This window comes from Sesamum indicum, linkage group LG12, assembly GCF_000512975.1.
Source record: "Sesamum indicum cultivar Zhongzhi No. 13 linkage group LG12, S_indicum_v1.0, whole genome shotgun sequence".
NCBI lineage: Eukaryota > Viridiplantae > Streptophyta > Magnoliopsida > Lamiales > Pedaliaceae > Sesamum > Sesamum indicum.
The window spans coordinates 2053879-2080560 of NC_026156.1; the positions used below are offsets into that span (position 1 = coordinate 2053879).

The 26682-nt window shown below is 34.6% G+C and overlaps 3 protein-coding genes across 7 annotated transcripts; all 3 read right to left on the bottom strand.

Annotated features, from left to right (window-relative positions):
* LOC105175173 (transcription factor JUNGBRUNNEN 1-like) lies at positions 686 to 2295 on the bottom strand. The gene is made up of 3 exons (XM_020698232.1): positions 1937 to 2295; positions 1391 to 1713; positions 686 to 1277 (listed from the first exon to the last, which is right to left on the bottom strand). Exons 1-3 carry the CDS (start codon positions 2136 to 2138, stop codon positions 837 to 839), a joined length of 966 nt encoding a protein of 321 aa, XP_020553891.1. The 5' UTR covers positions 2139 to 2295; the 3' UTR covers positions 686 to 836.
* Positions 7280 to 18047, bottom strand: LOC105175074 (molybdenum cofactor sulfurase). 5 transcript variants are annotated; one of them, XM_011097397.2, is made up of 22 exons: positions 17795 to 18047; positions 17183 to 17281; positions 17016 to 17074; positions 16630 to 16790; positions 16311 to 16447; positions 15768 to 15894; positions 15341 to 15443; positions 15222 to 15267; positions 15048 to 15086; positions 14812 to 14968; positions 14134 to 14236; positions 13664 to 13780; positions 13064 to 13141; positions 12876 to 12977; positions 12312 to 12411; positions 11997 to 12101; positions 11027 to 11091; positions 9974 to 10125; positions 8533 to 8765; positions 8158 to 8294; positions 7808 to 7918; positions 7280 to 7682 (listed from the first exon to the last, which is right to left on the bottom strand). In XM_011097397.2, exons 1-22 carry the CDS (start codon positions 17910 to 17912, stop codon positions 7584 to 7586), a joined length of 2448 nt encoding a protein of 815 aa, XP_011095699.1. In that variant the 5' UTR covers positions 17913 to 18047; the 3' UTR covers positions 7280 to 7583. The 5 variants fall into 5 exon arrangements, with proteins under 5 accessions (XP_011095699.1, XP_020554094.1, XP_020554097.1 ...); XM_020698435.1 differs by having other exon boundaries at positions 14812 to 14974; XM_020698436.1 differs by having other exon boundaries at positions 7583 to 7720; positions 14812 to 14974.
* Positions 21356 to 22655, bottom strand: LOC105175174. Its single transcript, XM_011097522.2, has 4 exons — positions 22261 to 22655; positions 21944 to 22081; positions 21686 to 21835; positions 21356 to 21539 (listed from the first exon to the last, which is right to left on the bottom strand). The coding sequence occupies exons 1-4, from the start codon at positions 22606 to 22608 to the stop codon at positions 21465 to 21467; spliced, it is 711 nt and encodes a 236-aa protein (XP_011095824.1). The 5' UTR covers positions 22609 to 22655; the 3' UTR covers positions 21356 to 21464.

A 26682-nucleotide genomic window follows, 5' to 3' on the forward strand; every position in this document is an offset into this window, starting at 1 on the left:
AGAGAAGCAAGAAAGCAGCACCTTCAGGGCAACAAGGTGTGTCCCTACTTTCAAGCAAAACTGTAAATAATGTCTAAATTGGTGCCACTTATAAACATGCATGAATATGTGATGGAACTTAGGGAAAGCAGAAAATCAAAACAACCCAGTTAACAATACCACCCAAGGGCGGAATGGGTAGAGGCCTAAATGTATCGAATTTTCTCAATTTTGTTATTAAATTAAATTTTTTTGAAGCAAATGAATAAAAGTGTTGTCTACGAGATTAAAAGTATAATTTTATCAAAATCTAAAATATTTTTTTAACAGAAAATTCGATATGCGACTAATTATGTCGAGTTTTTGAGACCAAAATAAAATTCTCCTAAGGCGAAAAGACTAAAAATATTATTTTCTATCCCATGAGACTAAAAGTATAATTTTATTTGGTAATACTAGCTAGTCAAGTGTGAAGCAAAATATCTTAAGTTCTAATCATGTTTTATATATCCGAACGCATGACAAATATATTGAATGTATTTTATATAACTCAAACACAATTATGATAAATACATTTACGGTCAATTACACTTAAAATGTGATTAATTCAACTCAGTCAAACCTATTGTGCATAAAAGATTTCCTTATGATCATAAGCATAATTAAGTTAATTAGTTTGTGTATTAATCAGACTTGCACAAATTAATTGGCAACAAATTGGACACGCACGGTGCACAATATCACAAAGAGGCCTGATCGACAAACTATACATGCATGAATTTCCCATTCTCCACAAGCTATCTCGATTTATTTAGATGTGAAGTGTGATTACATCCTCTATATATGTAGTAATTTGTTCACAAATAGAAAGGATTAGCAGCAACAGGTGCAGCAGCACAGTCGAAGATGGATCGAAGATCCTCCCAGTCTGCATGCCTTAAGAACTCACTAATGTCACCACAGATATAGCTTGATGCATACGACGCTGCAGCGGCAGCCGGTGGAGCCTGCGAAATTACCGATGGACTGAAATATTGGCCTACAAACTGTTGATTTCCAGTCCTTTCAACCTGGCCAGAATAGGGTTTCTTCTCAGTGATTTGCTTCATCGCTGGTTCTGCATTAAAACTAATGTAGTTGCTTTGCCCATTTTGATCACAAGACTCTTGCACGCTGCATGTCTCGGAGCTGGCAGGGTTGATAATACAACTCCTCTTCGCAGCGGCTTCTCTCCAATCAGGTACACATTTTCTATAAGAAACACTACGCTTTATTATCCGGCACAGGGTCCAAACCTCCTGTAAAATTAATTTAACTCAATTAAATAACTCCAAAACCATTTTCCGGAAAAAAAACAAAAAATGTAACTAACTTCATGCGTACGTATATTATGTATTAATTGATGACTTACAGCTTCTTGAGCGATATTGTTTTTAGCATCAGTGTGTTTGTTGGAGGTTTTGTCGTGGACAGGGGGCAGCCGGAACTCGTGCATCATCCAGTCAGTCTTGGTGCCTTTTCCGGCACTTCCACGATAATATACAAGGGATTTCTTGAGGCCAATGCAGTCACGGCCTTCTCCTGGCGCGGAGGAGTAGATAGGCCTGTCGATACCGGTTGCTTTCCAGAAACCCGAACCCGTCACTCTATTAGGCCTTATGCTGTTCTTGTATTTTCTCCCTCTTTTACAGAAGAAATACCACTCTTTGTCCCCTACGTTAATACTGCAGGACTCTGCAAATCCAGCAAAAAAATGTATATAAATATCCAATTCTTACTTAAAGTTTTACATCGTTTTATGATAAGCTGATGCATTATTTTATGCGAAAAGCCCTTCAAAATAAAGTAGCAATTATCTCATGTAAACGCAGCAATTCCTTTTCTGTATTCACAAGTCCAATTTGACTAAGCAATTAATACTTATAAACATATAAAGATGAAGCAATATTAGACGTACTTGGAAGATCCCAGGGATCGTACTTGTAGATGTCAGCCTGCTTGATGAGTTCAATACTGATAGGTCTCTTTTCGACCTTCCTCCGGAGATAAAACCCCACAAGCTCTTCATCCGTCGGGTGAAACCGGAATCCCGGAAGTGGAACATCACCCTCCTCTTCCTTACTAGTGATGATATTTCTGCTCATATTTTCCACTTCCATGATTGTAAATTTCAAGGAACTTGCGTTATAATTCACTACTCCTTTTGATCAATTGATTTTTGAGTGGGAAAAGGGGTAGCTATATACAGCTTGATTGCACACTTAATAATACAAACTTCACCCTTGAAAGAAGAACATTCTTGTTATGTACACAAAGAGGTGATGATATATATGGTGTGCCAAGGTGTGTCATGAGCATGTTATTTATTTTTTATTTGGTCAAGTCATGAGTGTTGACTTGTCATTTCTGGGTTCCTCAGATTTTTGAATGTTTTTGCTGAAGTGGTCCTCAGTCTCATGGAATTTCATTGTTATCTGCTTCTCATTCAATTGTAACCCATTAATTTATACTAAATTTAACTTAAATCAAATTGAGTTAAACCACATAAAATATCTTTGGGGATAAGAATTCAGCCATTGCTAACGTTGCCTGACATCATTCCCTGACCAGCACCATTTTAGTCATGTGTAACATACTTATGATATTTTCTTTTTGTGATGTATGAATTAATTTTTGTAATTTAATTTTATAATTTTAAAGTTTCGATAAGTTTAGTTCTTTTTCGATTTATTTATCAAAAATCACATATAATTTACACATAATACAATTAAATTAGAGATTCTAGCTCGGTTGATGAGGTGACAGCCATCAAATTGTTAAAATTGCTGAATTCCCCAACTTAGTTGGTCGTGTGCAAGTCATATGCAATGTTTTCAGCCAAATTAATAAAAAAATTGTCGAAATTTTGAAATTACAATATTAAATTGCCAAAATTAATTTGTGATGACGAAAAATATCATACCCTATAAAGTTACAGGACTGAAATTGTATTTTGTCTTTTCATCACATTTCAACAAGAAAAAAATGAGAGAAATGAGTTCGATCCAAATGGGATATATTTTTAAACTATGTGATAGGACGCAAATAAAATAGTTTATACGATGTATAAAAATACTAAATAAAAATAATATAATAATTATAGTTAATGTGCTATATTTTTTGAGAAATTAATTAGTCGAGTGTGTTTGAGATTTTTCTTTCTTTTTATTCATATCAGAAAAATTCACCACAACCAAACAAATATTCAAACAGACAATCGAGTGTCAATGAGGTTTAGTTTAGTCGACGAAGCTGAGGCCCCATGACGTTAGAGGTTATGAATTCGAACCCTACTTTATTTGTGGAATATTGTTTCTATTGAATAATAGGTGTATTATTTTTAGTGAATAGTAGGTGGGGTAAATTGATTGTAATAAATTTATCTCAATTAATAATAATTCATTACTCTTATTAAAAAAAAAAACACAATCTGGTGAAATAAGATGGCAGATATTTGACAAGCAATTGCAGTAATTAACTAGTCTTTCCTTGTACATTATTTTTATTTTTTAGCTTTGGCTTTTGATCAAGATTTTACGGCCGTTTGACTGACTAAAAATTATAAGCTTAAACCTAGAAATTAGACAGACGCATGTGCATCGAAATTGAGGTGTGCAACTGCAATCAAATGTTAGAAAATTTAGAGACGAAAACAACAACTTACGACTTTCTAATAATTGGGTTGCAGCCATAAGAGTAGGTGGGAAACTTTTGTATGGATTAAGTGTAAAAAGATTTAATTAGTAAAGCTACATCAATATTAAGACATATTTTTTGTATGAATATGATTTAAATCAATTCCCCTCGTCATCCACGTACGCAATTCAGTATATTTTCATATGATTATACCCCAATAAATATGCATGGGGTGGGTCCCCATTTGAATTGTCTAAACCAAATTTCAAAATCAGTGATTTGAAGGATAAAAGTCAGATTCTCTCCCAATATTTCAAAGCTGTCCGAAATCGACGATTTCATTTTTTAGGGTAAATTGGATGTATTGCTCCTGCATGTACTTCAATCTCTCTCTCTCTCTCACACACACACACACTAACTCTGATCACTACCATGAATATACTATTACCAATAAATGTTATCATAATTAATTCCTTTATTTATGTTAAACAAAAAAGATGTATAGAGCATATAATTCAAGCCTTTCCAGAAGGCGCACAACATATTGACCAGAGTTACTCACTATCTACTGCCTACTGTAACAAGCTTGTGACCATAACATTTCATCTTACTGATGATGTGTATAAGTGGCAATCTCTCTGTTTTCTTCTGCTTTATTTTTTTTTTAATCCAATTTTGTTGAAAAATTGCATGCGATATGTTCATAACCAAATTACAATTTTATCCATGTGAATAAATTTGTGTTGTGCCAAAAATGCCGATTATTCATAAGTTACAATACATTTGCAAGTTCCATACAATTTTTCATCTGAATTAATTGAAAAATGACTAATATTGCTAGAATTTAAAAAATACAGATCAAAATTATGAAATTGAATTTGTGATGAATGAAAAATATCAATATTATAAGACTAAATTTCCGATACAAAAGGTCGAAAAGTCAAAATAAATATATGATGATGTCATGGTCAAGAACAACATGTTTGACTTACATTTCGCCCTTGGACCAGCATGCTCCATCGGCCCTTGTCTTAACTAGAAATACATACTTGGCTATATCTCTCGTCTCATCTCATCTCACGGCTGTTCTCTTTTTTCTTAATGAAATTCCACTTCTGTTGTCTGCCCAAGAAAATATGGAGAGAACAAGTGAACAATTCCAAAGGGAAAATGGATCGGACTTAATTTCGAGACGTGTTTGACTAGCTACTCACTTTAATTAATTGAAAATCTAATAAATTCTCAGACGAAATCTATCTTTACTAACAATTAATTACTTTTGCTTTACCATTCCTAAGAATATTTCAGGACGGAAATTAAATGAGTGAATATGAGTAAAATCTTAATACCTTACGACATGTATTCATCAATTAATTTCAAATTATTAAATTTGAAAATGTATTTTTGCAAGTTAAAAAATTTGTATCCATTGGAATCTTACATGACGTTGAGATACATATATACCCCTCTGAGGCCAAATCAAATAGAAGAGAGTTGCGTGTGTGCAACAAGAGTACATCACTCTCTCTTACAAAAGAAATGGTAACTAGGAAAATCTATGAACTCGTGCCCACGACTTTTTAGTTTTTACCTGCTTTCAAAGTTATCATATCAATCCACTGACCAATTGTTTTTATTACATAATTAGTATTTTTCATATTCTGAAACAGACCTCTATTGTAATTAAAAATAAAACCCGAATCATTAAAGAAAGGAAAAAGTCAAAGTCCTTGGTCAATGCGAGAGATGCATCAATTGCTGACAAGTAACTACACATTTTCAAATGTGATTTAATATGATGACGCTGTTGAAATTTCTTTCTCCATAATAATACCAAATTCTACAAGACAGCTTCTCAGTAGGTTTCCTGCCGCAACGCTTTTATAGTTGCTTAATTTGTTCATATTACCCTCACATTCTACTTTTAATCAATTGTGATCGAACCAAATGAGCAAGTTTGATTGATCTCTTTTCATGAATTGTATGCACCAATCGCACGATATGTATATCGCACTTGCCATATAAGTAATTTAATTGAGTTTGATAGAACTGAATTTGAACTAAAATTTTTATAACACATTCATCATTTTGTTATTAGAATTACGTACACCCTCCTTGCCTAACTGGAGTCGATCAAACTTGATGATTTAATTTCCATTCAAATCAATTCGAGTTTTATAATAAAAAATTATAATTTATACAATAACAATAATTCAAAAATTCCCAATTTTTAGGAATAGTAAAAAAAGAATTATATATTTAAAAAGGAGAGTGTACTTGAACCCCAAAAAGGTATGACGAATTTTCTTCTTCTAAAATAAAAGGGGCCACTTTTTGGTCTTATATTCCACTTTGTAGTTGGAGAAAAATAAACTTAAGTGTGCATTCAAGAAAATACTTTTCGCACTAACATCTGCGGTGCAAAATGTCTTCACAACTTTTTTGACATGTCAAAAACAATCTAATTTTAATTGAAAATCAATTATCAGTATCTCATTCAAATATAAATCTACAATTCCATGATTTGTATTTTGAAATATTATATACCTTCACACTGCACGCATATAAATTTTTATATACTTATATATTTTTATTAGACCTATCAATAGCTAAACAATATTCAAATCTTGAACTATTATGAGAGTTCAAGCTCAAGCTCGATTCAATGCTGTTGCATTACACCAAAATTATAACTTATAAGTATTTGATGTTTAAATTATAAAATATTTATGTGTATGGATATCGACACGAATAAAATTTAATATTTAAAAGTCATATTAATTCGTTAATCTTATTATTATCGAATTTTATATATCAATCACTTAGATCCATCTAAAAATCTAATTATTCTTTTTACATTATTCCTTTTAAGTGGCGACCATGTTATGAAAATAATTGCCAAAGTTTTTTATCTCTATTTTTGTAGTGACAACTTCGAGTTAAGTCTACGACAACACTATTTTGAACCTAATGTGCTAGTTTAAAAAATATAAAACGCATAAAATATCTAGTATATGAAACAAATAAAACTTAAAGCTAGATACATTTTGCACCCCTAAACTATTATCCCAAAAATATCGAAAAAACACCCTAACCAATAATTTCAGATTGACAGTAGAAAAAATGACCTTTCTCCTTGACCCCCTATATATTTTATTAAAAAATCTCCCCCACAACTACTTTTGATGATTTAACAACTCAAAAAGTTAAGAGAATATCATAGATTAGTTATATTGTAAATTTGCATATCTTATAGTATGTATTATTTAAAATTATATTAGAAATTTTTATTTTCAGGAGAAGTTCAATATACATAATAGTACAAGCAAAAAATATGTGAATTTTTGGACAATTATGTAAAAAATATAAAAATAGCAAAATCTATAGATAATTCTATACTGATTGGAAAAATGGGTAGTATTTATTTTAAATAAAAACTTTATAATAATACAAATTATATTCTAAAAGAATGATTGTGTAAATAACAAGAGCATTTTGTTTTAAAAATTGGTTCATATACACATTACATTTTATAATTTAAGGGAATAAATGCAGAACCTACAAATTTATCCAACTTCAACTGTAAAGTTCATTGAATTTAAATTAATTAAGCTCCACCAGGAAATGGATAAAAATATCTATTCCAAAATCAAAACATAATTTTCACACTTATTTTTTCCTACTAGGTCTTCAATCTCAGTTCCTACCTCGGATTTACGCCGATTGTGTAAAATTATCTTTTTGAGAAATTATATTTTATACAAAAGTTAAAACACAAAGTTTAATGGATAAAATCCGAATAGCATATGTTAGATAATAAATACGAGTGAATTAATACCTAAATAACAACTACGGGCAATTATTGGGTAGTATACCATGTGTAATCCTCGAGACGCCCCCCCAAGAACAAGAGTAGGCATCTTGCGAAGCTATACTGCGTACGCAACTATTTCCTGCCCCGCATGAAGCCATGCTTCCTGTTTGATACTATCGCACATTTTTAACAGTACACCGAAATATATCTTCCCCTGTTTCATCAAAATTGCAAACCGGAGGGTAATCGTATCTGCTTGAAAAATTAAGATGTGCTGGGGTGATCATATATTTAACAAAGAGGCGGAAATTCTACGATTCAGATTTACTATATCCTGACCTTCAATCTTCTATAAGATGCTAGAGTAGCTAACGGTTCATTGGATCTTTGCACTGTCCCAGCTGTGAAAGCCATATTGATCATCTGGCAACGGTTGCAACCGCCCAACGACTGCACAGGCAAATGTTGGAGTATGAGCAATGGGATCCTTATAAAGAAGGACACAGAACTACTCTCTTTAATCCTCCAATTGATTAGTAATGATGTAGAACGTGATGCTTCATTTGAATTTGCATGCAGAGCAAATAACAAAAAGAAAAAAGGAGCAGCAAGAGAAAGGATAACATTCAGAACAGTTGTGAACTTAGGCAGTGCACTGTCTGATGGAATTTTAGTGCGAGAGAAATAACCGTAAAATTCGTCTGTCCAATCTTAAGACGACTCCATCCGTCTTCTGCATAGGGTTTGCCACCAGATACAACCAAGTTCGGACGGAATCTACTTGGGTCGACTTCAATATGCTGCTCATTGGAGCCTTTATGCAACTCTAGTTCAGAAAATAAATAAATAAATGTAGTCATGTTTTAGAAGAAATTTAAAAAATTCAGATTTGGTTGATATTTACTTTCGGACATACTAATCAACATACAAATAAACAGTGATGAGATCATTATATCACTTGGAAATATTTCTTCCTTTTCTAGTGACAATTGATGCTTTGATTAGAAATCTGTAGTGAGTTGTGTGGCTGCCAAAAATATGAGGAAATAATTGCTGTTACGTACTTGATCTTAATCTGTTGTTCAGATCTGCAATGCTTTCCTCGGATATCAGCAAAAACTGAGCTTCATTGACAAAGTTCAATCGGGCCTCCAGATCTCTGCACGGACCCATACTCCGATTCTTGTTTGAGCACATGTGATTTTGGAACGCATAACTCCGGACAAGAGTGCAAGGCCGACCAACAGCAGTGCTGAACCAAGTGTCAACCTCACTGCCATAGCCTTGAACTTCATATCTAATCAAGAAAATCAAGAAAACGTTCATCCTTAGTAATTTCCTCTTGGCCGTCTTCCTTTTTCTTTGAGCAAGACTGTTCTACGATGGGATAATGCTCAAGCATACATCTTTATGCAGGCAGTAAATGACCGGGACTGAAGAACAAGAGAAGTATTCTAAGTCTAAGATTTCAAATGGAAAATGAAAACAAACAAAATTTCTAATGAGGAAGATATAAAATTAATTATCAGAAAACTGTGCTGTCCTGGAGATATTCCAGTACAACTTTATTGGAAACAAAGGCCCCATTTATGCTATAAAATTAGACGAGCAGAACTATATTATCCTACCCAGTACCATGTTTACATAGTGGACTTAGGGCTGTCGCTTGATGAATGGCCCGTGATGAGATGTTGGGAGACAAGATATAACACCTATCATAGCTCGGACTAAACAATCCAACTTGACCGGCTTAGTAGACATTGAGCTAAAGCCCAACGCAGCCATAAAATCATTAGGAAAGTCACCTCGCTTTCATTATATCAACTAATCAGGAATTTCAGGCCAAATTCCCCCATGAGTGACTTCCAGTTTGCAGCCCTTTACTTTTAAGAGCTTTTCACATTCAAATGGCAATCCTGCGCAAGATTTCTTGAAAGCTCATGAATGTTGGGCAACTTATACTAACAGAGATCGTACTTTGCCTCTGGAAAGAAAATATTTGCAGTCCTCATCTTTGGATTAGACCACAATTTGTGCATAGTAACCTTTCTTCACCAGAGAACAGAAGAAAGGGAAGATAAAGGCAGTGAACACGAAAAAATGGAAATAAGTGTTGTATTCTCCCAGCAGATTTTTCTTCATATACCCTGACACCGAGGCGCTAATTTGAACTATGTGCATTTGAAATGTGAATATTTTCAATGGTCCAAAAAGACTAGACAGCATAGACCAATGTGAATGCACATAAAGCAGAGGCATTTCCTGCATGCATTAAACTTTCCACATGATTTCTTAAGATAGGCACAATTAGACACCACACAGGATCTTATAAACTTTATCTTCCGCTAGAACTCATCATTCAGATGATGCATTTCTCATCATTCAACTCAGTGTTTAAGCAGGTAGTGAGAGATCCAAACATGTGATGCAGCTTTAACATATTTTCACAACAATGGGTATCCGACTATTGCAAATAGTTTTATCTGAAACATGAAGTTTATATACCTTTGAGAATATATTTCCATCACTTCTCTTTCAGCAATGCATTGACCTGATGTAAGTTCAATCTGCAATTTCTCTTTGCAGCGCAGTGACTCAACAATAAGTCGTCCCAACTTGAGATCAACCAGTGTAGTAATGAAGCCCATCTCCGGAACCTAAAATTCAGAATAATTACATGATAATACACAGAGTAACATCATGCCCACATACCAAGTATGGCCATCTCCAAAGTCTAATTTCTCATCTGACCAAACCCAAAATTCAAAACCACGAACCACCTATTTTTGTTAGAACTTCACAGTAGATCAAGGGACAGCAAAAATATAGAGAAGTGAAGAAATACGATCATCTCTCCTCCCACTACCCTCAAAAGACAACCAGTTCACGCACTCCCTCTTAACTTCAATGGCGAAGTTCAACAAAGTTACATGATATAACTACTCGTATCTTGAGTGGACTCCGACGATGCACTCTTGCTCTTCAGCAAGTAATACCACTCACATGTGCAGTAGTTCAATATCAAGACAATTTGAATTGTTGCAAACCAAGCACAACCACATAGAAGGACCTGGTGTCATTATTTGACACTAGAGTCATTTGGAAACATGCTGTTAGCACCCTAACACGGTCAAGTGCAACACAAATAAATAACCAAGCATGACACAAACTTTCAACAAGTGTGAAACCAGACTAAAAAGTATATGCAAACTTGTTCTGCCTACGCATCAGACGATGCAGGTCATTCATTATTGATATCAGACCCCTACAAGAACTTAAGAAGGCAACGCATGCATCTGCAATTTGAAAATCTAGAACAGGCAGAAAGAGATCAAGAAGTTATGAAACATCCACTTGAGGACACAGATGTTATGCAACTGAACATCCATCATAAATTGCTTACTGCCATAAATTTCTACAGCATGGTCCACCAGTATGGCCTTGTATCTTCCTTATGTCAACTACTAGCGTTTATTCCTCAGGCGAAGAGCTAAATTAACATAAAGTATGATTGAATGAATCCAGATCACTATGCACCCATCCTATATGATAACTTACCTTCTTTTGGGTCAAAATTTCCCCACTCAAGCTTTTGAGAAGCCATTCTCTATCATGAAGCAATCCTGAAATTGGAAAGAAATGCAGCAATCAGAATTTCAGGAAACAAATATTCTGCCCTTATAATGGCAAAAAGATCAGGACCTTTTTCAAGTTGGGACAAAAAACATTATTAAAATAAAGATGATCAACCTCCACATATCAGCAGAAGTAGACATGGTTGTAGCATATAGTAGAAATCAGAGGATTAGAAGAATCAAATCATTGTTAAAAACATACCATGCCTTGAAACTGCAAACTAGCAAAAATCCAATCAAGTTATAGATATAGTTTTCACTATCACAAGTAGCATCTAAGTAATAATCAACAACGACAAGACATGGCTGTAAAACAAGGTCCCCACCAACCCCAAAAGGTCCACCTGTTTGCTGATCACTTCTGTTTTATACAGCACTTTAGAGCTTCTTATGTAAGATGTCCCAACTTAATTGAACCCCATCAACATTTTTTAATTGTACACATGTTCTTTGTCATTTCCTCCTCCTGTTGCTGAGTTTATCATTACAAATATTTTCCTTTGTTAAATAATTCTTAACGACACCCAAATACTTCTCTAAAATATATTATCTTATTCCATTGAGAAGGGGACAGTCATGTTCGACATTTCAAAGGGCCCCATTTACCTACTCAACAATGAATAAATAACAGATGTAAGAATGTATAACATGGATCAGAACATGCCATACTAAGTCAGGTTCAGAAGTTCTTAAGTAGCCGATGCACAAACAAATTACTCTGAAATTCTGCTTGATAACTGATTCTAAAATTCATTGTGCAGCATTTCTAAAGCTAATCAAATGGTTAAAAAAGCATTAAGTTCATCACCTATGTTACCATATAAGTATAGGAATAAGAAGACTAGTAAGTATAGCACAGAATTGCAAACTAAAACCAGTTTTACGTATATTACCAGTACTACATAAAGGCCAGCTTTCCACAGTGAAGCCTGCACAAGATTTTATGGGATAAACAGTAATTGATTTGAGAAAGTATGTTCTGGTAACTCTTTCTACTCCTGTAAAATTACAGAACGACCAGAAGCAGAACATTAGTCAACAGAATTAACTCACATGTGGTGTCCGAAGATAGTCAACTTTTAACTTCACCTACACATTTGCAACTATTGTGGACTCTAAACAAAATGAAAAAGAAAAAAAAAGAACAACAGTCACAACAGGCAATTGTCAGGGCCACTAAATGCATTGCATAAACCCCAAAGTATAACCTTCAGTCGAGGCAGGAACAGGTTTTTCTCCAAGTAAATCTGAAATTGAATGTTGAGGAGGCAATGATACAAATGAACTCTTGATGAACTTCAAAAGCTTCTGCACAACAGTATCAGAGGAAAAGAGTAAGGGGGAGCAAAGAAATGAGAGAAGTGGATCCATAGTCTTAAATCTGTTATGTAGATTGTCACTATCAGATGCTAAATAAAAACCATCCAGTTGTGATAGATTTCATTGTTAACAAATTATTGCAAAGGATATTAGGGACCTCATCTTTATAACTGCAACAACCAAGTAAAAGTACCGTAGTTATAATTTCAAATTGCAAAAGTAGTACCACTATCATAAAACCATGAAAGAGGCCACAATGTGGATGTTGTAAACAAATAAATATTAACAGAATGACAGAAGGATCAAGTCCAACGAAATGGAACTACAATCAAAAGTATATATAAACCAATGGTGAACCATGTGAATATCCCAAATACATAAGGAAGAAGGCTAGAAAGAGTTTGCTTTTGGCATAATAAACAACTTAATTCTCAGATCTGGGAGAGGAGTACCCTGGCATCCTCAAATGTTGACATGTAACCAAATGACACCCTAACTGATCCAGTTGGTTTTCCATTCAATATATCCCGATCATCCCAGCAGACATGTCCTGCCTGCATTAGAAATTTATGCAATACTCAGTTATATTGAAGTTGACATCCAGCTATTACTACAGTTGGTTAAAAGTTACCAGATTTACCTCAATGTTAGAAAGAAGTTCGGAATGAGACAAACCAAGATGTTTTGCACATGCACCAGGATTACAGAAGCACCCTGTCTAAGCGCGATCATAAAAGAAAAAAGGGGGAAAAACTACATCAGAGATCTCCCAAAAGAGTGTTCCTAGAACAAACATATATTTCTTCTCAACACTAATGAAACAACAAAGAAACCACATTAACTATGGCAGCTTACAGGCCTCATGCACAAGGAGCTAGTGAACTGAGTTGTAGTTGTTAGAAATAAAATACCATTTTTCCTGTTTAGAGAATAAAAATAGGAGGGCTGGCAACCCCAAACTGAAAAAACTTGTCAAGGACAGAAAAATCAAGGTTATATGTTAGTTATCATTTGACATGTCAAATCACACCATAAAAGTGGCAAATTTTGAAAGAGAAGAAAAAGGAAAGCTTTCAGCAAAGGTTGGGATATAATAAAAGCTGCAGTCCATACTACTGTAGAGTTTGGTGTTAGTTTGTCCAACTTTAGTCTATTCAGACAACATAAGATATCTGAAAACTCCAAAAAGTGAACAGAGAACTGAGCACATGTTTCCCAGTAAAGAGGTCGGAACTCTTACCCGTAACTGAATATTTGATAAGGATGCCAATTTTTCCACCTCCCGATGCCCAAACCAAGATCCATCAGGCCTTTTCAAGTTGAAAGACACTGTAGGACCCATTTCATTGCATAATAACTGAGGGAAGGATGTTATATCGAAGTAAGTAGAAGTGATGAGAAAATAAAGAAATTTTGAATTTCAAAATACTAAACTCTACTGTACTAATTTCATGAAAGAAAGTGCAGCAAGATGTAAAATAGATTCATGCCAAGAGTTTCTTTATAGAGTTGGATGAGGTGACTGAATGAACAAATATTAACAGTGTTATGCAACTATAACTCGCATTTATCATTTAGCATAAAGTCTTCATATGAGTGTACAGTAATATCAACCATTTCTTAGAGTAACTGAAAATAAATAAATAGTGATATTACAAATAACACATCTATTGAAATAATATGTCCTGTACTTAAGAAGGCAGGAACAACCTCAGGATCATTTATGCCATAAAGCGTGCAAACACGACTTCCGTTTACATGTCTCAGATTCAAGAGTGCTTTCCTGATGTACAGGGCAAGTGACATTGTGTGCCTTCAAAAATTGAAGCTCAATTAGAACAAGGGTTTTCCACTACGGAATAAAAGTCAACTGAAACAAAAAGAAGGCATATTAAAGCTAAAAGTAAGTTATCTCAAAGCATAAAGTTATCTACATGTACTATGTACCATGTTTCTTCTGGATGGCATTTCTTTCTTCCTTTCCTTTATTTTCTCTTTTTTGGGTTGGGTTGGGGTGGGGTGGGGTGGGGGGCTAAGACCTAATCATTAAGATGTCTCTCTGAGGACAGACCACAACAATGCTTTCTCTCCATAAAGCCTAAGTTTCTGAAATTAGAGATGTCCAAAAGTTAAAAAGATAATAGCAGTGAAAATTCAAGAAATAGAAGCACATATAAGAAGGAAACTGCTTTTTTCTTTGGGTGACCAACGTAAGGATGACATAAGGAGGATCAAAAGGTTCTGTCCACCTTCTTTATTTGTTAATTTTCTGTTATAATATCATCCAATGCATAACCAAAATCGACATTGAAGGAAATGTCTCCGAAGTCATGATCAGCAGCACGCATGCTTGTGTACTAGTATAGCTGATAAGGGAAGTTGTCAGACCTGTAAATAGCAGACATTGTCAATGCATTGAGGATTCTGAATCCATGTCGAAGGGATGCAATGCTCACAAAAGCTAAGGTGCCATCCTCGAAATATTCCTCAATCCCATCTCTTCTTTTGTAAAAGTCAACATCTGCAATTGATGCAGCCACCGTGCCTGAAGCTATTCAATGTTAAAAGAAGCAGTAGAGCCATCAGGTATTTTAATAACTGTGAGGTAAAGTCCAAGAATGTACCTCCACTGAAATAGGTCTTCTTCAATAACTTGGCAGCTCCTGTTGGATTATTTTTTCCATTTGTGGGGTTGGGAGGGGTGGGGGTGGGTGGGTCGTTCAAAGATTAGTGCACTTTCTTCAAGAATCCGAAACAAGAACATCAGAGGAGGAACCACCATGCAGTCAGAAGTTTACCATTTCGGGCAATAAGAGCTCCAATGCCAGTTGGGTAGCCAAATAGCTGGTAGAACAAAGATATTAATGGTTAAGCAGCAACCGCTTACAATTAACCACAAGGTATCTTGCATGAATACCTTATAGAATGAGACCACAACAAAATCTGCCTTGTATTTCGATAAATCAGGAGGAGATGTTGCACTTCCTTTTGCAGCATCGATCAGAACCATCCAGCGACCACTGTTCACGGAGATCAAGCCAGAAAAATTCAAGCAATCTGACTGTGACAACTTTTTCATTGCAAACAGCACCAGAAATGAAACAGTACGTCAATCAATAATAGGTCAGAATCTATAGAACATTCTGTAAACCTCTTGTGTTTCCCAAACAAAGTCTAGCAAGTACAACTTTTAAGAGTGATATACAATAATTTCTAAAAATGGAGGCATACACCATATCCAGGAATTTTTGCTCCATCCAAACACCAAGACAAAAAGGAGGCCCACAACTCCAGAAGTAAAATGCTTGCAAGTTACTAAGAGTCTAGTCATAACACGTTTATACCTGTGAGACAGAGTAGGCCCTGGCATTTCATATGAATCTTCCTTCATAACATTTACCAGACCGAGGTCGAATCTCAGACCTGAAAAGTTGCATTCTGATGGAAACGCAAATAAATTGTACGTATCACCTGTATAATGTATTTACACATGTAAGATTTTATGAATGATATCCAGAGAGAAAATAATTCTTATTTTCATTCTATCCCTTCTCTCCCAGTGATCTAGAGACCGAGCAAATAATTTTATACCTCCCAAGTAAAAATGACTCTTCCAAGAAACTCTCTTTTGGTGCATAAAACCTCAGCCTGATAATTCTATAATTTCCAAAAATGTAGTATGTAAGGGTTTCTGTTCAAACAATTTGGCAACTGGGTGCATGGTTAGCTATATTCACCGGTTGCAAAGAAATTATTAAGTCCTCATTAAATACCATATCAAACAGTTGGAGGAAGATAAAAACTTGCTGTCAGTAGGTGCAGAAAATAAATTTATCACAAACTAATTCTGCCAGCTTTGCAGGGGAATAGGTAGCAGATAACTCAACTGGTTTGCTCCTTTTTCCTGCATCCAATTTCACCTCTCCTCTGTACAGTGTGTGGTATAATCTTAACGGCAGATTTCCCACCATGCCTTCCATCAATGTCTACTGCAATAGCTGCAGCTCCTTCCTTGAGAGAGTACCTGAAGAAAAGATTAAGGAGGACACTCCCCTCTGCAACATAATATTCAGAATTCACAGAAAGCATGGTGTAGGAATAAAAATACTGCAGCGGACATGACTATCTTTGTTTAAACCATTTCACAATCTGGCTCTTCTGTATTCCTGATGACCAATATTAGAAACTATCGCGTAAGAAGGATACTCTCTGATCCCAAGAACACTGTTGTGGTTCTCCATTGTGTACATAAAAGTACTCTGACTGCTCCATGGAAATGTCTCCCCAACAAGTTTCAGTGCAGCTGTTGCCCCTGAGGTAAATATACATTTATACTCTCCAGGAGATGCATTAAAGAAGCTAAGGGTCTGCATCAAAATCAAAAACCACCCTCAAATATAAATAAGAACCATGATTACTATTTTAAGCAGAGATACTATGAAAATATTCCAATGATTGACAAATTACTTGCTCTGTGAACCCTGACATCAATCATGTTGTCTGAAAAACAGGGTTAGATATTGACACAAGACAACATAATGAATAAGGGTTCCTTGTGATGTAAACAAAGGTGGCTCAAGATCATGCCTCACCTGTCGACGAGCATCGCCCACAATGTCACTGGTTGACAAGCTGCAGTTGCTCTGGCTATCTATATAATTTTTAGTTAAGAACTTAAGAAACGCATAACACGTATCTGAAATTCAAGTGCCTACAATAAATACTCAATGTTTTCTTGAAACAGACAAGATAAGGATACGGGGATTTCCATATAGAGTAGAATTTAAATCCTTGAAGACATCTTGAATTTGTGACTCAGAATATAAAGTTGCTCCAGCATGGTCCAAGTACACTACATCTGCACAAGCCAATAACAATATACCAGTCAAGAATCAGTAAACAAATATCAAATACTACTTGGACAATATTTTGATTTCCTTGATAAGATCAAGCCCTTTTGCTTTTTTTCTCTTCTCAAGAGCTTTTTCTTGTTCAAAATCAAGAATCTTCTATGTTATCTTGAACGGATTATATTTTCTTTGATAGGATGTAACCAACGAGAGACAGAAAAGGAATACCAAGCCATGCAGCCCTTCAGGGACAGGAACTGGACTTTCTTGATTAGCATAAAGAATCTTTAATTTGATAACTTATAAACTAAAATTGCAAAAGAGATCAAGGGGAAAATCCAAACATCCAACCGTTTAAATTTTCAAATTAAGAGTCCTTTTATGTTTTCTTGAATGAGTTATAACCAGAGAAGCAAGAAATCCCGTGCTTTAGACACAAGAATTGGATCTTCTTGATTATCTTTGAATTTGATTCCTTTGATAACTTAAAATTGCAAAAGAAATAAAGGGGAAAACCAAACCATTCAACCGCTTGAATTCAGTAGCTCGGATCTCATCCACGTTACTGGGTGCATTCGGATACCCATAATCTTGCCCGAACTCCTTCAAGAATCTTTCTTTCTCAGGGTCGTCAGCCATGATAGATAAATAGAACTCCAATAATTTGAAAAAATTCTGATCGGTTCTAAAACAGAATAGAAAATTCCACACGAAACATGTCAAGATTCTGAACTCAGTACACTACACTGACGATTTTACTGGAGTAGTAGACAAACTGCAATTTTATTTAATCTTCACAACGGGCAATCCACTATTTATAGCAAGCTCTGAGTCGGTGAGGAGTTGGTAATTAATTGGGCTTCGGCCTATTGATTAATGGGCCTTTTACTTTCCACTTCCCCCTATTCTAATATTTTTAGTAATTAATATGTGCCAAATTTCATGGGCCAGAAGTTACAGCATGGGCTTAGTGCTGGGCCATATGTATATCAGTGCAACAGGATCTCCAATTAGTTTTACCCTATAATCTAAATCAGAAACTGTTACATCGTGTTTCAAAGATGTGTTAAATGTATTTTTCGATCCGTAATTTAAGTTACTTATTTGGTGCTTTCATCTTTAATTTTTTATGATAATATTTTAATTTTATATTTTTTTAATTTCGTAATTTCAGTTTTTTTGTACATCGAAGTTCAACTCTAGTGGCAAGAAGGGTAAATTCTATGTTGGCAAAAATTGGCCAATAGAAAGAAAAGCCTCAATTTTAAAATGTCACGTGTAAGGCATTTTTCCAGCAAAAAAGGATTAAAATAAAAAAAAATAAAAAAATATAGGACCAAAATACTACCACAAAAAATTAAAAGATGAAAATACCAAATAACCTGAATTACAAAACTAAAATGCATTTAAGTCTTTCATATATAGATTGGAAGACCCCATAACAATTTTTTTTTTGGATTTATTTGGAGATTTTTTTATTAAATAATTTTTGAATTATATTTTATGAAAATATTACTGTCTTGAAATCTTTTTATATATGAAGTCACTTGAATTCTTTCCACAAATTCAAATAATTCCATCTAAATATAGCCTTAGTGAAGATGCAAACTGAAGCCATACACCACCAGAAGATTCATAATATTTAATCATGACTACTTGTCATTATTAAAAAAAATATATAGTAGATAGTTATTGGCCATGACTATGCAACGTTTATTAATTGTGGTTTTTATAAGGATAGCTAAAACGTTTGCTATAACTTGAGCCATGGTGAATATTTCTGCCATGGCTAGAATCCACGACAAATACTTTTGTATGGAGAATAAGATAACTTCTTGATCGATTTTATTTAATTATAATTAATACTACTATTCATTTATTACAACTTTTAGTTCACATCAATTAAAATATAAGCAATAGTAATTTTTTTCTTTTTTTTGTAATGCATGGATCTGAATTTTGAGTAAAATTGGCACATGATATGTAGGTGGAGGCATGCTACTTAGTGAGGGACCAATCTAGTAGCTAGCTACTCAACTACATATATATAGTGGAACGGAAAACACAAGTCACCATCGGGTTCATGGTCAACTCGGGTTTTATTTTGTACTAGGCCCGGCCAAGATCTGGTGAGTATATATGTGTGGAACATGGAATCTCCTGCTCTCAGTGGACGAGAAACAAATTCCAGGATTTGGATTTAAACATTAACTGATCAACAAAAAAACCTGTTTGATGATTTCTGTAATTAATATGTTGTCGTGTCAGTGTCAAGAAATCCAGAAATTCTTGTCCTTTCAGTCCAAAGCTGGATCATCAATTACAAGAATTGATAGTGTTACAATATTGTTGATGAGTTGAATATTATGATGCATGGGTCCTCCTGCAGACAGGAGAAATGCCTGGCTGATCATGCACATATGTAGATCATGTGGCGGTGGTTGCTTCTCCTTGTCATAATTTTACATGCATCATGATCATGAAAATGGCTGCAAGTCAGCTCCTTAATCACCGACAGATCTTTCGATTATGATCATGTGATGGATCGTCTCTGATGGATTCGGAATCTCCGTTGCGATTAGCAACAGTTGTATATCGATGATGGATCGATTGATGATACATATATATATATACACACACACATATCCCCACCGAGAGACTTAACCCTCCCTCACCTCAAAGGACAGTTATATATATATGGGATTCCCATGTCTTGGTGGTGCTTCCTTTTCTTGATTTCTGTAATGATTGCACTGTTGCCCCGAAAACGACTTCACTCTTCCTCCATTCACATTCAAAACTCGCCCAATATCTCATGAAATGATGATCACACAAAATCTACCAGAAATTAAACAACATATACTTTTCCAAGTAATTAATCAAAATTACCTTATATTATATTACAACGTATGTCATTAAGCTGAGATTATTGCAATAATTTGACATAATTCTGCACGTATTAATTGATACTTGTAATTAGTACATGATGAGTGATTTGTATTCCGTGCATGTTGTGAGATGGGGGCAGTTTTAATTATTCAAGGAAAAAGATGTTGCAGTCACTTCAGTTTAGTGGTTTCTTACGCTTGTAAGAATGCATACTTGGGGCAGCCCATTTCTGTATGCTTAAATTCTTCCATTTTGAGCTAATGTCAAAGGAAATTGAGGACTTACGGGAAAAGTTCTTCCCATCCTACTGACAGTGCCCACCTATATGTCTTTTTACATTGACTTTAAGACAGCAGAAATTAGTCTTTTGCCCGTTGAAAGATACAGTGCCATACATACATCGATTTCTAAGCTCTTCTACGCCCTGTTTGGATTTTAAGTCAATTTTGAAGAATTTCTTTCCTGACACCAGGAACATGAGGTCTCTACAGGTTTTTGATGATTACTAAGTTAGCTAATTGGGCAACAGTTGCACTCGTGAACAAGCATATATATCGCTATATGTGACAGGTTTCTCGAGAACCCGTAAGCATCAATCAGTTCGATATATCCTTATAAGTTCAGTGTTTAAGGCTCCACATCTTTGTATTCCGTTGTTGAGTTTTCCCGGTAGTCGTTTTTAACTTTGAATCATTTTTAGGTTCTGCATTAGTCTAAAGACGTCGTTGCAGATAGCGTAAAAGACAAAGATTGTGAAAGGCATTCAGAATACCTAAATGGAAAAAGATAGATAAGTTGATAGTTGATACATAGACATAATTGAATTGGAGGATCTTAAACCATACGTACCTCAACCACAAGAATGCTTTCGATCTTGTTTTTTCATTATATACAAATTACCAGTATCTTCGGATATTAATCACTTACTTATCAAATTACGAACAAATTCGATAAAATGATGGTGAGATTCGAACTCATGACCTTTATATTAATTTGTAGTAGTGTTACGGGACTTCAGCCTTAATCGATAGGCCAAAATCTTAACGATAAAATTCCAAGTTCGTGCCTTTAGACGTTATAGTATTTGATACTCAGCTTGAAAGAGATTGGCATAATTTACTTTTCACAAAGTTCAAAATAAGGAACAAAAGTACAATTGCAAGCACGGGTGCTACAAAATCAATCATTATCGTTAAACAGTTGGATTGCCAACAGGCTGAACTGAAATTTGTACAAGAGCAGGCTGCCTTAGAAGTTCCTAATAAGGTTGCTAAACCGGATTTTTCCGCAGCTTACAATGTGTTAGCTAGTGAAGTATGGCAAGTGCACAAGATTAGCCATGGCTGCTTGCAACCAATCATCGTCATCATATTTCATCTGCCAAAATAAAAACAAGAAGTTCGTGGTAAGTAGCCGTATAGGCTTATAAATCGCAGAATATGAGCTATTTCTTGCAGAAAGTAATCGACAATATCTTACACCAAAAATAGGAACATTAGTTGATTGATCCAAAATCTAAGTACCTGGTCGTAAACTAAACTGTTTTGTTCGTAATTAGTATGATCATGACTTGCGTTCATCATCGCTATTTCATCTTCAGAGGGTTCATTGTTCTTGGCAAACCTCCCACGAATCCTCACACGCTTGTCGGCTAGGGTTTTGCGACAGGCATACTGCGCAAAATACCATGTATATATATATATATATCATCAGTTCAATTATGTACATATACAGTAAATAAACGATGAATTTTCAGGCACTAATTTCACATATATATAAACCTTGATGGTCTTAGTAAAGTTCCTTTGGTTTCTTTTCTTTAGGTATCTGAGAATTCTGTCCTTCCTTTCTTCAACAGAGTACCTTCCAACCTTAACCTCCGTCTCTTCAACTTTTGTTACTGCTCTCCCTTGTATTCCCTGCATTCAAATGTATGTCAAAATTTCAGACAACTATATATATATATATATATATTTCCCTGCATTCAAATGTATGTCAAAATTTCAGACAACTATATATATATATATATATATATATATATGACTAGTTTAGCAGAAAAATAAGTATATATACAGGAGAAAGAGATCATTGTACGTACCCAATTTTCAGCAGGGAGGGGGTAAGCCGGCCAGAAATTCGGCACCAATCTGCTGCACTGATCTTCTCCGGGCTCGAACACCTGATGCTGGTAGTCTGAGGCAGCAAAATCAGGAAAGCCCGCATCGATTTCAGGAAACTGAGGAACAGCCATATTGCAGTCTGAAACTCCAAACTGCTCAGGGAAAGATGTGACTGAAACAGGTGAATTCACGTCGTAGTTCATCAGCGGCACCATGTTTGACGCTGCATTATTAATGTTGTACATGTTTAAGGCTTCCCCACTGCAAAATTCAGCGGGCAAGAAAGCGTAATCGGAGCAGAACTGGTGAGGGAGTGAAGCAGCCATTGGAGAGATCAAAAGAAGTGTGGGGTATGGTCTCTAGAGATGGTGGGAATGGGATAATCAATCAATGTATGTGAAGAAACTGATTGGTGCTGCGAACTATTTATAGCATGAAGAGGGCTAATTAATGAACAAGTTGGGTGGCCCCGTTTGGTCGTTCTGTCTAGTCTTGATTTAGGTTTTGTTATCAATACTAGCTAATGTATGCAGAATCTTGAACTAGGATACAGTATTTGGACATGGATCATTGTTCAGTTTTATCTCAAAATAAGACAAAACCAGTGATTAGGAGGCCATAACATGCACTACAAGAAAATGGCTTATTAGCTACGAAAAAAAATTAATGTCGAGCTGATTAGTAAGTAAAATTCTTGTTATTAATCTACATTATTTGATATAAAAAATTTACTTGCTCATGAATTTAGCAGCGAATCGTTTAAAATATATATTAAATAATGCAGATTAGCAACAGAAATTTTACTTGCTAATTTTAATGTAAATTTTTTCCATCGCTGTTGAACTATTTTTTCGTAGTGATATTTATATTACTCCGGATCAACTTTTTTATTGTAAAGTCTATTCTATCTTCTGATACATCTAATATACATACATCATATGTAAAATCTTTTTCAAAATTAAATACATGATATAATCCCTATACATATGTATATTGAATGCAGTAAAAATGGAAATAGCAATTACAATAAAAAATTTCCTAGAACGGTCACTATTTGCTTTCCGGGACAACAAGAATGTGTTGTTTTGAATAAAACAATGTAAATTTTTGTGGTGTTGCCCACATTCAGACCCTGATTGGCATAACACTATTATATATTCCTATCGGATGTACAGTATATATACTAACAATTTTCTTAATTAGACACCTTCTACTTAATATTTGCCTAAATCGGTATAAAATACATAGTACTTTTGTACGGTTTACAGCCTAGCTCTTTCACATAAAAGTTAAAATTTTCCACTTTGGATATATATGCCCAAGACTCAAAAAGATCGATGAAAAAGCTTTACCTCTGGAAGGTTATTCGTCAACTTTAGTGTTCATATAAAAATGCCAACACTTTGGTTTTTCATTTATATATCTTCAGGTCAAAATTAAAAATAGGTTCACTTATGGGACTAAAAATATAATTTACCCTTATTTTGATTGTATTGACTAACGGAGAGAGTAATTGCCGTTATCAATTGGACGGAAATCCCTCAATAGTCCTCAAATTGAAAAAAAAAAAACACCACATATGGGACTCAATGTGCGAATTGATCTGAGTGTAGGACCAAAATTGAAAACAAATCCACTTATGGGACAAAAAATGTAATTTACCCTTTACATAACACACTTTATTTTTTTTTTCCTTTTTCCTAAATGGTATATAATACTGTCGAATGGATGATATATATAGAAGATAAATTCAGAAATAAATGTAGAATTCTTTTGAACAAACTAAAATATGAAGAACATGAAGCATGAGGCTTATTGTCTTCCTCTTGGAGGGTGCAGTGCAAAGCGGTATAATACAAGTAACTCTAGCAGAAATGGTAGTGTCCTCCCAGGTAAAATAGTAGTTTTGATATGCATGGATGATTATTTTCTTGAAGAATAAAGGGTGATGATGTGGTTTGAGAAACATGAAAGCAAAAATAGGGAGGTTGAGGGTGATGTTGTGATGACTATTTGAAAGCCTGTCTGTGTGTGCATGCTTTAACTTGAAGATCTCAGCTACATATCATAGGCTACGAATCTAAGATATGGAGCTACACCTCCACTTGCTTCCACTCAATCTAATTAAATTTGGATGTTGTTCAATAAATTGTGATCATTGGTGATCTTGCCTGTACAAAATAGCTATTTTACTTGATATATGCTTATTTAAAAAAATTAAAAAAATTTAGTTCATGAATTATCAAATATAAGATTTGCTGAAAAAGAAAGTAGCTTCTAGAACACTGTTGGGGGGAAAAAATGAAAGTCTATTTTCTACCATATTTTCAAACCTTGTTCAAATCATATATACCCTGATCGCTCGTTACCAAATTCTTTGAAAATGAAATGAAAATCGTACAAAGCCATAATTTTTCGTCACGGTCAAAGAAAGAATAAAGGACCAAAACCACAAAAAAGGGATTCCTTTGGGTGTTGATTCGTTTTAAATGTATATCTACAATTTTATTTCACCCTATTAATGATTTTTTTTTTTAAGAAAAAGGTGAAATGGGAATATATTATATATATGAATTGCTGATTGGCATGTGATGGAAGAGGAATTTATGTTTTGGGTGTCTATTCTCCGCAAAAAGCATTCCTCAGAAAAATCTAATTAGAAAAAGAGAATCAAGATTTACGTACGTACTCCTCCCTTTGTTCCTCACATACCCGATCAAAGAATATTGGTCCAAATTTTAATATGACTTAGAAACTTCACCTTAATCATTACAAAGTGTAAAAAATAGGATGGGGATGGGACTACTCATTACCAGATTGTTTGTCTTAATTTCATTAACATATGGAAATTCTACCACTCTTTATTTAATTTATAATTGAGAATTATCCACACTTTTGCACTACTTTATGATATTCTAACTCTGTTTCTATTTATTTATTACACCCTCGCGTGTTTGTGTTGGGGGGTTGTTAGGAAATATTGCTTAGAAGACGAGCCCGCCACCAACAGTTCCACTAAGAAGCAAAGTGGGCCAAATCACTCTTTATAATCAAGATACGAGTTTAATGTTATAAGTCGGTTCATATTTAGCTTTAAAGAAAATTACAACCATCTTTCATGAAATTCATCATAATTATAAATATTTTTTTGTCGTTTGAAAACTTAAATGCTCGTCTAACTATACGTTATTCCGTTAATTTCCATTAAATTTTTATCCAACTTTTGTGATAAATTGATCAAAATATTCTTTTAAATGCCATATGAATTATTTACTTAGTCACATTTTTTCAATTTTTCAAATGTTTTAGTTTTGAAAAAAAAAATGCAAGTATAAAGTAGTAATGTCCTCCTCAAGTATTAGCGGCTACATATATTTTCATTTGAGAGGTATTTATAATATTGTAAACAACAAAAAAGTATTTGTAATTATGTCAAATCTTATAAGAAATAGGTGCATCTATATTATAAAAGTAGAAAAGTGGTTTTCATGTGAGGGTAGTAGATATAAAATGGTTTAAAACTCTGAAATCCCAATCATAAAATTCAAGTGCAACATGAATGTGAAATGAAATATGATTCGAGGAAATCCTCGAGCAAAAATGCAAATCTCCAAACAAAAATAATCCTAGATCTGACCAGCAGTGCCAGTTTTTGTTCATGCCAGCCTTTTCATTTCACTGCGGGAACAGGATCATGTTCCTGCATGTTGCCTGGACATTCATGTTGAGCCCCACTATAGATTTTGAGGGCATAAAATTGTTAGAGAATTTCACCACTTTTTCTACGATTCCTCTAACTAGTCTCTGAGGGAGTACGATATTTACCTTGGGTTTGCTTGCCCAAACACAGATCTGCTGCTCATGGATTTGTCCATCTTTTCATCTACACATATAATTCTTTGCCATGCGATTAGGACGGCAACTCGATCGCGTCTGTCAAAACACGATCGCTACTTTTGTTTGCTTCACATGCTTCGGAAAATGAATCCCTTTATGTTCTCTTATTTTTCGGAAAATTTTGTCTGCCTATTTGTGGTTAGAATAATACGGCAAATACTAACTCAAGAAACCTTAAACGTGTTCCGGGAGTCGTAGTTAAGGTACTTTAATGTCGAAACCGTCACTTGCTTTCATATGGTAATCTGGAATTTGCACACCAATTTCTATGAAAACAATGATTGAGAAATAAATAGCCATCTCTTTGTGGATGAACATTCGATAGAGGAGACAAATGGATTATTCTTAATTTAATTCTCTCTACAGGTTCTAGTACATATGTTCCATGTTGTGTTTGGATCTTCATAAAATTTTTCCTATTCATCCGGTGAAGTGAATTTCAATTGGAAGCACTGCAAATTTGGTGAAAAGGAGTGTCATAATCACGCGAGGAAGACGATACA